The sequence below is a fragment of the Cotesia glomerata genome, linkage group LG1, assembly GCF_020080835.1.
Source record: "Cotesia glomerata isolate CgM1 linkage group LG1, MPM_Cglom_v2.3, whole genome shotgun sequence".
NCBI lineage: Eukaryota > Metazoa > Arthropoda > Insecta > Hymenoptera > Braconidae > Cotesia > Cotesia glomerata.
The window spans coordinates 1,479,175-1,492,832 of NC_058158.1; the positions used below are offsets into that span (position 1 = coordinate 1,479,175).

General features: G+C 31.6%; 4 protein-coding genes across 4 annotated transcripts in view; all 4 read right to left on the bottom strand.

Annotated features, from left to right (window-relative positions):
* Positions 1-13,658, bottom strand: part of LOC123272239 — a 16,462-nt gene continuing 2,804 nt past the window's right edge. The window contains exons 3-13 of the mRNA XM_044738939.1: positions 12,606-12,774; positions 11,006-11,232; positions 10,753-10,920; positions 10,544-10,677; positions 8,396-9,759; positions 8,189-8,319; positions 7,960-8,130; positions 7,640-7,880; positions 4,583-6,116; positions 2,429-3,608; positions 1-1,503 (exon numbers count right to left, since the gene is read on the bottom strand). Coding sequence (XP_044594874.1) covers positions 66-1,503; positions 2,429-3,608; positions 4,583-6,116; positions 7,640-7,880; positions 7,960-8,130; positions 8,189-8,319; positions 8,396-9,759; positions 10,544-10,677; positions 10,753-10,920; positions 11,006-11,232; positions 12,606-12,774 — 6,757 coding nt within the window. The 3' untranslated portion in view covers positions 1-65. The remainder of the gene's footprint in view (positions 1,504-2,428; positions 3,609-4,582; positions 6,117-7,639; positions 7,881-7,959; positions 8,131-8,188; positions 8,320-8,395; positions 9,760-10,543; positions 10,678-10,752; positions 10,921-11,005; positions 11,233-12,605; positions 12,775-13,658) is intronic.
* Positions 2,323-3,914, bottom strand: LOC123265159 (leucine-rich repeat-containing protein let-4-like). The gene has a single exon (XM_044728822.1). The coding sequence runs from the start codon at positions 3,625-3,627 to the stop codon at positions 2,338-2,340; it is 1,290 nt and encodes a 429-aa protein (XP_044584757.1). The 5' UTR covers positions 3,628-3,914; the 3' UTR covers positions 2,323-2,337.
* LOC123265126 (adhesive plaque matrix protein-like) lies at positions 7,598-10,059 on the bottom strand. Its single transcript, XM_044728777.1, has 5 exons — positions 9,645-10,059; positions 8,396-9,356; positions 8,189-8,319; positions 7,960-8,130; positions 7,598-7,880 (listed from the first exon to the last, which is right to left on the bottom strand). The coding sequence occupies exons 1-5, from the start codon at positions 9,803-9,805 to the stop codon at positions 7,613-7,615; spliced, it is 1,692 nt and encodes a 563-aa protein (XP_044584712.1). The 5' UTR covers positions 9,806-10,059; the 3' UTR covers positions 7,598-7,612.
* Positions 10,455-12,217, bottom strand: LOC123265251. Its single transcript, XM_044728935.1, has 6 exons — positions 11,984-12,217; positions 11,570-11,699; positions 11,322-11,489; positions 11,006-11,255; positions 10,753-10,920; positions 10,455-10,677 (listed from the first exon to the last, which is right to left on the bottom strand). The coding sequence occupies exons 4-6, from the start codon at positions 11,158-11,160 to the stop codon at positions 10,521-10,523; spliced, it is 480 nt and encodes a 159-aa protein (XP_044584870.1). The 5' UTR covers positions 11,161-11,255; positions 11,322-11,489; positions 11,570-11,699; positions 11,984-12,217; the 3' UTR covers positions 10,455-10,520.

Consider the following 13,658-nt stretch of genomic DNA (forward strand, 5'->3'; position numbering starts at 1 on the left):
TAAAATTACAAAAGTTTCATAAACAATAAAGAGTTTTCTGATTTAAATTCTTATTAAGCCAAATATTAGCCATAAAAACTAGGACAATTAATCTGACAAGTTTTACAATAAGAAGGAGATCCAATCGGAACACTAGCAATTTTCCCAATATCTATGGTCGAATTTTCCGGCAAAGTCGTCAAAATTTTGATATCTATCAAAGTCAGCGGGTTATCACCAATGTTGATGTACTGCAAATTCTTGCTTTTGCTCAAAGACAAGCTTGCTAGACTCTTAAACATATTGTTATTCAAATGTAATCTCCTTAGACTCAGCTCCGGGGACAGCCACTCATCTGGCAAAGAAACAAACGCATTTTTGGAAAGATCCAGTTCTTCCAAAGCCACCAACTCATCAAACGCTCCAACCGAAATCTCCTGCAAAGCATTCCCACTAAAATTTAGCACCTTCAACTTTGACAGGCCACAAAAAGTCGATTTACTTATTGCCCGGATTTTATTATTCGCCACCGAGAGATGTTCCAAATTTTTCAGGCTGCAAATGTCTGGCAGAGTTACAAGCTCATTATCATCCAGCTTCAATGTTGTTAAATTTGTCAAGTTATCAAATGTATGTTTTACTATTTTGTGAAGCTGGTTTCCAGAAACATCAAGTTTTTTCAAATTTTGCAAGTTGTCAAAAGCGTCTGATTCGATTTCTTGAAGACCACTTCTTGAAACTGAGAGATTTTCCAAATTCACGGCAGTTTTGAGTGTCAATCCTAGACAGTATTCGTAGCTGTTGCACAATCTTTCGATTTGATTCCCATCTAGCGTCAAAGTTTTCAAATTTTTCAGAGATTCCACCTCGAAATTTGTTACTGAATTGTAGTCCAAGAATAAATGGGTAAGCGTTGCCGGAAGATAGTTGACGAAACGGATCGAATCAATGCTGTTTTCGGAGAGGTACATGTGAGTAACGTTCGGCATGATTTCAGTAAGCGGCGGGACCATTTGTAAATCGATCGACTGGATATTATTTTGACGGAGGTAGAGTTTTTTTAATTTGGGCAGCTTCACTGAAATTGACAGCGTGAAAAGGTTCTGGACATTAGGACTCTGGTCTCTGTAATTTCTGACTCTGCTGCAATCATCATTCGAACCGTAGTACTCCAAATTATTGTGCTGATTTATAGCGCGGTCCAAAATCAACGTTTCGATAGAGGATTCCCCGCCGAAATTCAATTCTTCCAGAGGAATTAAATTCCCGGTTAAATTGAGGTAAACCAAGTTCGGCAGGTAATCAAAGGCTCCCTCGTCTATTTTCCAAATGTTGTTGTCCGTCAAATAGAGGTGTGTTATTAGCGAGCTGTTGACAAAAGATTTTCTTAATCGCATTACTCCGGTGTTCGACAGGTCCAATACTGTTTTCGATTCGTTGCTGCTTTCGTTTTCCGGCCATTGCAGTTCCGCTGTTACACAACACGAAATACAAAGAAGTAAAAATGTCAAGAGCATTTTTGAATTTTATAGTGTGAAAGTAAAGTACTGTACTGTGTGTGCACGGATCGCGAGTTTTTTCGCAAACTGAATAAAAAACGGCGATTTGAAAGCTTTTTATAACCAGATACCGCAATCTGTCGGAGATTTTTTCGCTTAGAATAACATTAACGTCCCGGTTATGGGGAAAAATATAAAAAAATTATGATAATAGATATATATATTTTGATATTGATATCTTGACAGCAGTCCTTTTATAAATGAAGAAAAATATTTATCGAGTTGGTATCAACCCACGTCGGTGTCGATAAAGATATCGTCTAGCCCTTCGTATAATAATGTCGTATCATATCATTTTTCTCAGAATTTAAATTGATAGTAAAAGAGTTAAATTATTATATTTGATTCTTTATCATTTCTACTCTCACAAATTAGATTATTTATTTTTTTACACCCCCACAAAAAATATAAAATTTATATGTTTAACGTATTTAAAAACAAGAAAAAATATATCAATTTTTATTTCTACTTAGTGTCCAAAAATAGAAAGTATGCCTAAAAAATTATTCATACATATTTTTTTCAGGAATAAGAATTTTAGGAAAAAAAATTTATCAAATTTATTAAATATATCTAATATTTTTGAAATTTTATATTTTCATTAGTCATACGTGTACTTTTATTGTAACTCTTTTTGTATACTTTTGCCATCTGGCTATACTGTCTTGGCATTGAAATTAAATAATAAATAATAAATAAATAAATAAATAATAATATCACTTTAATATTTTTATATCTTCGAAATTTACAGTTATAAATTTACATGAATATAATTATAATTACAATTGTAAAAAAAATACTAAGCCATTTCTAAAGTTGCATTTTCTGGCAAAGATTTTAAAGATTTAATGTAAATTAATTTTATTTGATTATGTTCAATATTAACATACTTCAAATTCTTCGCTGAATCTAACGATAAATTCGAAAACTCAACAAACTTGTTATCATTGACGTACAAATACTGTAAATTCATTTTAGCCGGGATCCAGTTTTGAGGCAAAGCCGTAAGCATGTTCTTCGAAAGGTCCAATTTCTCCAAAGCGAACATACTGTTGAATGAGTCAGAGCCAATTGTTCTCAAGCCGTTGTTACTGAGGATAAGTTTCTTCAAATTAGGTAATCCGCAGAAGCTACTCGAGCTCAAGAAAGATATTTTGTTAGAAGAAAGAGACAGAACTTGCAATTTTTTGAGAGCGCAAATGTTAGGTACAACTCTCAACAGGTTATGGTCCAGGTCCAAAGTCGTCAAGTTCTTCAAACTAATAAACGTATTGTTCAAAAAATCTGAGATTTGATTGTAACTCAAATTAAGGTACCGCAGATTTTGCGAATCATCAAAAGCGTGAAGTGAAATCCTGGAAATTTCCGAATTGGAAACAGACAATTCTTCCAATTTAACGAAATTTTTCAAACACAGTCCTCCGTTAATCGCCTTTGTATCGGATAATAGTGTGAAACCATTTTTGTCAATCGACAGAACTTTAATGTTGTTTTTGTTGGAACTTCCAAAGTGTGAAATTCTGTTATTGTCTAAATACAAATGTGTCAAAGTCTGCGGAATTTTATCCAAGAAATTCAGTGAGCTGAGTGAATTTTCGCTGAGATAAAGATGCGCAATGTTCGGCATAACTTCACTTAATGCCACCACGTCACTCAATAGTATAAAGTTAATAATATGATTTCCGCGCAAATATAAATTCTTCAATTTCGGGAATATTATCGACCTGCTAAGCTGGATTTTGTTGTCGTTCTCCCAGTTGGAATACGCGAATCCATGGTCCAAGACTAAAATTTCTAGAGCTGATTGATAAGCAAAATCGAATTTTCCAAACGGAATTTTATTATGCGACAAATTCAAATGGACCAAATGTGGCAGTCCCTTGAATGCTTTACTCTCAATTTCAACGAGATCATTACCCATTAAATTAACATGCTCAAGAAAAGAACTGTTCACGAAATAGTTTTTCAAGTGCTTCAGACCGGATTGTGATAGGTCTAATATTGTCCAATCGGCCAAACGGTTTTGCGATTGTACTTCGCTGCGAACTATGACACAGCACAGAAACAAAACTACCCAACGCGTTGCCATTTTTAAAGATTTACAATATTTGGTTTGAATAATTTGCGACTGATCGTAGAGAAGTTATTGTACAAATTAAGCTAGTGAAGAACGATTGGGTTTATATAATACATGCGATTTGTTTTCTTCAATATAACTTGGATAGATAGCACCGATAAGATTTTAGAGTATCTTGAGAAGAGTATAGTGTTGTTTTGTGTTAATTAGATTGTCGATGTAGCAAGCGATATTGGATCTTATGTAATATTAAACGTATCGAAGTCTAAATTTGTGAGAAGTTTTTGCTGATTAAAATTTATATAATAAATATTTTTTTAGAACACTTTTAATCAAGATTATAAGATTTTGAGATTGTTGAATAATACTTACCGTTTTTTAAGCTTCATTATTTTTTCGTGAAGTAATTCCATTCTTTATTGTAGTGATTTTAATAATAAATTAAAAAATAATTAATTTATTTTACACATTTGTCAAAAAATAATTGAGTAATAGTTATTGATTATAATTTGGTTGGTAAATAATTTTCTAGAAATATAAATTACAATTTAAAGAAAAATAGCGACAAAAAAAATAATAAAATATATTTTTAAATAATTCATTGATAAAAAAATTAACTTATATTGTCTTGAATAAAACAGAAGATTTTCAAATCATAAAACAATTTACTCAAATTAAATTAAGAAAAATATCTAATTTAAAAAATTTTTTTAAGATAAGTCAATTTTTTTATCAATGTAATATCTTCCAAATTAATTAATTAATGAATCATTTTCTTTATTTATTTTATCATAAAAATTATAAATTTTTATTTCAACACTTAATTATACAAAGTTTACAAAAAACGACTATAATATAATAATAGTTATAATAATAAAATGAATATAAAAAAAAATAAATGCAAGTACAATAATTAATAAGAAGATAAAAAGCTATCAAAATAATAGTAATTGTTACAGAGGGCATTATAATGAAATAGCAGCATAAATATAAAAATTAAAATATATAAATGAAAATGAAAAGCAAAATGATAAACGAAATAATGACCTCGGAATAGATGAAGACGATTTTCCCGCCCCTATACGTCCGATATCCACTGTAGTATTTCCCGGAAAATCTTTGAGATTTATCGACTTGAAGGGATTCCCGCCGATGAATAAAAACTCAAGAACTGTGTTTTGAGATATCGACAAACTCGCGACACTTTTGAAAAAATTATCGTTCAAATACAAGTATTGTAAATTTAATTTCGAAGAAATCCAATCATCGGGTAGAGCTTCAAGCTTGTTTCCTGAAAGATCCAATTCCTTGAGAGCAATTAAACTGTTGAATGCTTCCGCATCTAATTCACTGATCAAATTATTACTCAGATTGAGTTTGATAATATTTGAAACCCCGCAAAAGCTCATTTTTCCTATTGCCTTGATTTTGTTGGACTGTAGAGACAGAATTTTCAAATTTTTGAGCCCACAGATATCGGGAAAATTCATCAGTTTGTTGTGATTGAGATTTAGTTGAATCAAAGCCTCCAAATCATCAAAAGTGTGCTTCATAATTTTGATAATGTTGTTGTGAGATATATTCAAAAACTGTAAACTATTCAAATCCTTGAACGCATCCGCTTCAATTTCTTCAAGCCCGTTGTTTGAAACCGAAAAAATTTGCAAATTCTCTGCACCTTGCAATGACATTCCTACACAGTATTGATAACCACCGCACAAATTTTTAATGTTATTCCCATCTACGGTCAAAAATTGTAAGTTGAACAAAGAACTGCTTTTGAACTCCGATATTTTGTTCTTGTTCAAGTATAATTGTGTCAAAGATGGCGGAAAAGATTTTGCAAAATCTAGCGACGTAAGTTTGTTGTCATTCAAATAGAGACGGATTATTTTCGGCATTATTTTACCCAAATAATCGGCATTTTTTAGCACTATCGATTCGATGTTGTTTTTTCTCAGGTGCAACTCTTCCAAATTTTCAAATTTCGAGTCACTTGTAAGCTCAATAACATTAGAACTGCTCGAATTTCGTTCTCTGAAAGTGCTAGCTTGACAGCTTTCGTGATTTGAATCGAAAATAGCAAAACTATGCTCGTCATTCCTGATTGCTTGGTCCAAAATCAGCGTTTCAATTTTATCGCCGAAAATCAACTCACTGAAATTAATTAAATTACCAGTCAAATCTACGTGCACTAAATTTGGTAATCCATCGAAAGCACCGCCTTCTACCTTCCAAATATTATTGTCATTCAAATAGATGTGAGTTATAGTAGAACTGGTAATAAAATTTTTTTTTAAACGCACTATTCCCGCTTGAGATAAATCCAGAGCTGTGTTATCGTGATCGCTTGCAACAATTTCTTGACAATTTGAAACAGAACTCGTTTCTATTTCCGGATCTAGCCGGTACATTTCACCTTGCACCAAACTGAGACACAAAATTCTCAAAAACAAACTAAACTGTAACATTTTTATTTTTGATTTTTGTAACACAAAAAATAGAATTTAAATAACAAATTTCGAGTGTATTCAAGCGACTTACTCTCGTCAACTGATTAATATACTGATGCTGATTCGCTGATGTATCACACATGACTAAGGATTCATGGTGGTAGTTAGTTTGTGTGCAATCACATAAACACTACAAAAGTACTGTATGTCCATACAACTTCGCTAAGCAATGCTCATATATAAAGTAAAGAAATTTTATGACGAGCCTTCAACTTCTCTCTACTCAACTCGATATATTATGACTAAACAGCTCAGCATTTATTTTTTCTTTTAATAAACATAAACTTATCGCGAGTCGCATTACAGCATGAATCGAAAATACTGTGACTTGGATTATTGTGAATATAATGAGGCTGCTTTAAAAAGATAAATTTTGATAACTAAATATTCCACAATTATTCATTTTTCGGAATAGAAACAAGCAACAATATTCTAAATGGAGCAACAAATTTAGCACCACAAATAAATTTTGTTACTTGAATAATAAGTCAATGTATGATGTACGAGTCCATGCTAGCTTGATAGACTTCAATTATACTATCTTATATCTTATAAAGTGAACGACAAAAAAAATTTTATGGATTTTAAAAAAAAATTCACACAATTTGTAGATAAAATAACGCAACATTTTTTAGTGTGTCGATAAAGAAAATGATTAATGTACTTAAAAAATATTTCTCTCAATAAATTTTAATAATGATCCAGTTAGCACGAGTAGACAATCAACTAGTTAATTTTCAATGGTTGACGTAAACTTCGCGTCAACTTTTGCATTTGCAACAGTTTTAGAGAACTTGACTTTAACTTACTCATCAAGTTGACGCAAATCTACTGCTGGAATTGATCGAAAGGTTCACTTGAAGTTTATGAAAAGATGACGTTAATTTTACGTAAACTAGTTATGTATAGCTGTTGCCGTAAACTTTGCGTCATTTTTTATAACTGGGGAGTTGGAGAACTTTATCAACATCTTCATTCCTCTGTAGTATAAGACATACTTTGTTGATATTTCTGACACCATATCTGAATTTTTATTCAAACCATTCTCCAATAATCTGCAAAATAGTTGAACCAAAATTTTACTGCAAAGAATTGAGATCGACTAAACAGAAGAATACTGAGCCACCTAACATCTTTCTTGAAAATGTTTTTTTAAATGAATCATCTATCTCTGACAGATGATTTCAGTAATACACATGATAACGCTTTCTTCTCACCTGTTCAAGTATTTCAAAATTGCTTGACTTAACAAGTGACGACTTAATGCGTGACATGATGCAATATGAAATGATTAACATCGCAATAGCGTTATCAAAAAATTCTATTATTAAATTATTATCAATTTAAAATAACAAAACTTAAAAGTTGGATTTAAAATATAAAAAATTATTATTGACGAACATTAAAGCATTACATTAATTTATTTTAGCTAATTTCTATCAACTATACATAAATAATTCGACAAAGATTGTATTTTTGAAATTCTAACTATAAGGCATTAATAAATTCACAAATTCCCTCCACTTTTTGGCGAGACATGTAATATTTAAGAAACAAGATATTGTCATGGTTTCCGGCGTCGGAGCAGGATCAAATTGGTAACTTGAAAACACATCAAGACATTCTTCGTAATCGCTCGAATTCATATTAGGCATTTTAAGATTATGATCTAAAAAGGCGTTTTCTACTTTGTCGTCGAGCCAAATTGGAGGGCTTGAAGCGTACTTGATAAACACCCACGCAGATTCGACACTGCAAAACATGTTCAAAAATGAGATCATTTTCTTTCAACAAACTCGACACTTGTCGCATCACTGAGAAACATACTAACCGTTTATTTCCGCGTATTTGGCAAGAATATAATATAACATGGTCTCTTTCTACTGTGAGTAAAGTTACAGGCTTGTATATAGAACCAAAAAGCGGAACATGACTTGCAAGAACTCCATTATCCTTGTTTTTAACAATTACGTCAGTGACAACTGTAGAAGTTGTGCTGATGCTAGATTAACAATGAGAATTAGTTGGAAGTAAATAATGAAAATAAAGCTCAAAATTACCTAGATATATAAGATTTACTGATGAGTTTGAATTTACCAACGGGATATTCTTCTAACTTTACTTTTATGCATCTTTCGTCTTTGCTTCGCACATTGAGACTACTTTCGTACAGATACCATTCTCCACACATCTATTTAAGTGATTAAATGGATTAATTGAACACAAAAAGCTTAATTTGATGAAAAAAAATGTTTAATATCACTTACCGCTGATAAATTGTACGGTGAAGAACGTACGAAAGGACATTTAGAAGTTTTAGAAGGTTGATGGCCAGAGGAAGGAGATTTAGAATGGTGCTGGCTGGAGGAAGTATTTTTGGGAGGTTGGATGCTGGAGAAAGTAGGTGGGGAAGGTTTGCTGCTGGGAAAAGAAAGATCAGAAGGTTTAATTCTGGACGAAGAAGGATCAGGAGATTTAATGTTGGATGATAAAGGTTCAGAAGGCTTAATGTTGGAGGAATTAGATACAGAGGATTTAACGTTGGAGAAAAAAGGATCAGGAGGTTTAATATTGGAGGAAGAAGGTTTAAAAGGTTTAACTTTGGATGATAAAGGTTTAGTATGCTTAATGTTGGAGGAAGAAAGATCAGGAGGTTTAATATTAAAGGAAGAAGGTTCAATGTTGGATGATAAAGGTTCAGAAGATTTAATGTTGGAGGAAATAGGTTGAGAAGGTTTAATGTTGGAGGAAGAAGGATTTGGAGGTTTGATATTGAAGGGAGAAGGTTCAGAAGGTTTAATACTGGAGGAAGAAGGATCAGGAGGTTTAATGTGAGATGATAAAGGTTCAGAAGGCTTAATGTTGGAAGAAGTAGGTACAGAAGGTTTAATGTTAGATGATAAAGGTTCAGAAGGCTTAATGTTGGAGGAATTAGATACAGAGGATTTAACGTTGGAGAAAAAAGGGTCAGGAGGTTTAATATTGGAGGAAGAAGGTTCAGAAGGTTTAACTTTGGATGATAAAGGTTTAGTATGCTTAATGTTGGAGGAAGAAAGATCAGGAGGTTTAATATTAAAGGAAGAAGGTTCAATGTTGGATGATAAAGGTTCAGAAGATTTAATGTTGGAGGAAATAGGTTGAGAAGGTTTAATGTTGGAGGAAGAAGGATTTGGAGGTTTGATATTGGAGGAAGAAGGTTCAGAAGGTTTAATACTGGAGGAAGAAGGATCAGGAGGTTTAATGTGAGATGATAAAGGTTCAGAAGGCTTAATGTTGGAAGAAGTAGGTACAGAAGGTTTAATGTTAGATGATAAAGGTTCAGAAGGCTTAATGTTGGCGGAAATAGATTTAGAAGGCTTAACGTTGGATGATAAAGGTTTAGTAGGCTTAATGTTGGAGGAAGAAGGATCAGGAGGTTTAATATTGAAGAAAGAAGGTTCAATATTGGATGACAAAGGTTTAGAAGACTTAATGTTGGAGGAAGAAGTTTTAGGTTTAACGCTCGAAGAAGAAGGAATTTCAGAAGTTTGAAGGCTGGAGGAAGAAAGTTTAGGAGGCTGGTGGTTGGAAGGAGTTTTATGAGGCTTATGAGATTGAGAAGATCCAAAAGATCCTTGATCTGCACTCTGAGCTAAAACACTAGCGATTAAACAAAACAATATGGAAACACTGAACATATTTATAGCGTTCCTTTCTCAAAACTTATCACAAGACTGATCTCGTTGCATTGACTTAACAAATATATACCTCATTTTCTACACCTGATTGAGTTTCTTTGGACTGATTGCTTTATTGATTTAACGGATTCTGACGAGACGTCAATGTTAATATTTCGCGGAACATTAAAATTCGCTTGATAACATACTTTTATACCAAGTTCGTTGCCAATGACAAAATTTTTATTTTTACGCGTCGCTTTTATCACACATTCAATCATTCAACCAATGTAGAAATACAACATTTTGTTTAAATTTATCAAAAGACTAAACTTTATGCTTTAATACCACCTACTTAAATTTGGATAACTTATATTCTTAAATCATCTATTGAAGTATTTATAAATTGATTGAATCATTAATTAATGGCAGTGAATGACATCAGTATTTGCTGATTCATTGCAGATATTCTTGATTAACTAAACCAATGTTTATAAAGATTTATATTATTTTTTTCTGTTTGAATTTGGCAAATTTATTTTTTTTTCTGAAATTGAATACACGGAAATTTCTGTTCCAAAACTAAAACATGACTTACAAACTAAAACAGGACTATTTGCATTATTTAAAATTTTTCAAATTCTCATTTTTGAATAAAACATAAAGCTGTGTTTTAACAATCTTTAATAAATATTTTATTACAGTTTATACAACTTTATAAAATAAAAATTTGAAATTAGTAGGTTGCAAAAATCTTACGACACTCCTCTAAATTGTGTGTGTGCATTTCCGGGACTTGAAGTCCAAATTTAGTAAAAGATCTCCGTATTTTTTCTTCAAAGTCCGCTGAAGGAGTTCTTGGAGTCGCCGTGAACACCCAACCGGATTCGATACTGAAAAGCGTATCAAATAATCACTTAATTTTTCAAATTTTCCAAACGTGTTTAATTAATAAATGAAACACTTACTGTTGAGATCCGCGATCTTCGCAAGACCACACTACGGCATGTTCCTTGTCTAAAGAACGAACTCGAAAATGGGTGTTGATTCGTCCGATAAGCGGAATGGTGTTAGTAAAATATATGTTGTCATCATTTACGTACAAGTCGGCAAACGTCGTCAAAGTTGAGTTCATGCTACATCAAAAATTAATTATTCCAAACACAATAAAAATTTAGCAAATAATCAATAATAACTCTAAAAAGAAAAGCAAAAACTTACCTATCCGCATAAAATTTATTGACCATTTTGTATACACCTTTTTGTGGTTCGACGTCGTTTGGATGTTGGACGTTGGACGTTTTTGGAAGTTGGACGTCGTCGTTTGAATAAATCTTGCTGCAATCTTTAAGATCGGTGGTGTTCATTTGCGACATTTCAAGCCCATGATCGGTAAACGCTTGCTGAATCCTCTGATCGAGGCTTCGCGAAGGTTTGGAAAGGGAGGACTATTAACATAGCCTTTTCAATGCTATAAGAAAGTTAAAAAATCAGTTTCTTGCAATGCAAAAATAGTAAACTTTAGTAAAATGCTCACCGGCTAGAGCCGCGATGTTCACAAGCGTATACTACAACAAAATTACTGTCTACTGTAAGAATAGTAACGGGTTTGTATGTCTGTCCGACTATCGGAAGATCAACTGTGAAACCCGTTTTTTTATCACTTACATTGACATCGGCTGTCAGTGTAGAATCTTGACCGGTACTGGATTGAAAAATTGAATTTTGGTCAGAAAAAACATATTTTGATAATGAAAAATGAATTTTAAAAGTTCCAAAAGTAACCTTGTTATGAGGAATTTAAATTTCAGCTCAAATTTATTTGATTGAGACTCAGTCAATGATATTCTAACACATTTCAAATCTTCTAGACGATATTTCGGCTGCGTTTGTACTCGTACCAATCTCCGACAAACTATAAAGATTTTACGCCAATAATTAAAATTATTAAGTTCTATCCAGTGATTTTAAATTAAAGATAAATACACAGAAAAAAAAATTTATTTGAATCAAGTGAATAATTTTGAAGAACTTCTTCTTCTTGATTTGAATAGAAAAATTCTTAAACTAAGAAATTCTTCTTGGTCAAAATAAATTTTTTCTTGATTCAAGAATTTTTTATCTTTATTCAAGATTATTTTCTTGGTTCAAGAATTTTTTTTTTTTTAATAAAGTTAATTTTTTTTTCTGTGTACTAACATTGTGTAAGTCAAATTTGGTAGATTTTACTACAGGAAACTGTCCAGTTTTTTTATCCTGAGCTAAAACACCAGCAAGTAAACAGAACAGTATGAAAACACACAACATTTTTCTTCAGATTATTCAGTGAGACTCATCGAAAAACTGAACTTTGTATGATGATGATATCAGTAATTTTTAACTGGACGTCTGTTCTACACCTGTTTAAATATTTTCAATATTTGGTTTATTGATCTACTTCGATTTTTAATAAAACATTAATGTTAATATTTAAGCGTCAACATTAGCAATATTTGAAATTTTCCTTTATAAATTACATGATAACATAAAAAAATATGATTATGAAATCGTAAGTCGCTTTATTTTTAAAAAATCAGTCGTTGAATTATTGAAAAAATAAAATTTATATCTTATGAAACTCAATACTTACGAATTGCAGAGAGGAAAAAAGGTTTACTTGAACCAAAAAAATTTTTTGGAAATCCTAATTGGTTTTAAAGCAAGAAAAAATGTTATTAACTCAATAAAATTTGACTTTAGTCGAGGTTAATTTATTTTTCATTTGAAATACAAAAAAATGTGATTAATTCAAATTAAATTATAGTCAAAAATTGGACGTTACTTCACAAACATCATAATCAAACAAATGTCTGCAGCACTTTTCATTATCAGATTTAACCATATTTGGCGTTTTAAGACCGTTTTTCTTGAACACAGATCGAATTTTCTTGTCAATGTTAAAGTCGTACGGCGGATTAGGTTCTCGAGTGTAAACAAAGAACACAGGAATCCTGAGAAATTTCATTAATCAATTAATTGGTGATCATTATTCACAATTTAATAATAATTAAAATTAAACTTACTTATTTGGATTATTTCTTTGACAGGACTACACTACACAGAAAAAAAGATTTCTTGACTGAAGAATAAAATTCTTGGCTCAAGAAAATTTTCGGGTGCCCGAAGGAAGACCGAAGTTGTCTTGGCCGAAGTAAAAATTTTTCTTGAAATTCTATTCTTGGTCGAAGTAATTTTTCTTAATTCAAATTATCATAAATACTTGTCTTATGTATAGTCCGAGCTATCTAATAATTTTTTCTCGCATATTCTATAAACTCACTTTAAGATGATCCTCTCCACATTCCTTTCTCAATCCTTTCCTACCAATATCCTGTTACGTGAATGTGGAACGCTTCACGTAATAATTACCGTAACTCCTATTCTTTCCCGCTTCACAGCATTATTTATATTTATAAATTAGATTTTAAGCAATAAAATTAGAATAAGCGGACAAAATAAATTTTTATATTGGATCAAGATTTTTAGATATTTTAGGGAAGCAGCGCCACCTACTTCAGCTGAGAAAAAAATTTTCTCACCTTGAGAAAATTTTTCTCTTGAATATTTGAAACCCATTTTAGATTATTTTAGCACGCAATTATACATATTGAATGAAAGAAAATGGTTCAATATTATTTGATCTTCCCATTTGACATGTTCGTCAATAAAAATATTAATGAAAATTTATTATCGAGATCGCGATATTTAATTTTTTGGAGTAAGAGAAAAATTTTCTCAAGACAAGAAAATTTTCCTTCTGTCAAGAACTTAATTTTTTGGAGCAAGAGAAAAATTTTCTCAAAACAAGAAAATTTTCTTGATTTAAATAAATTGT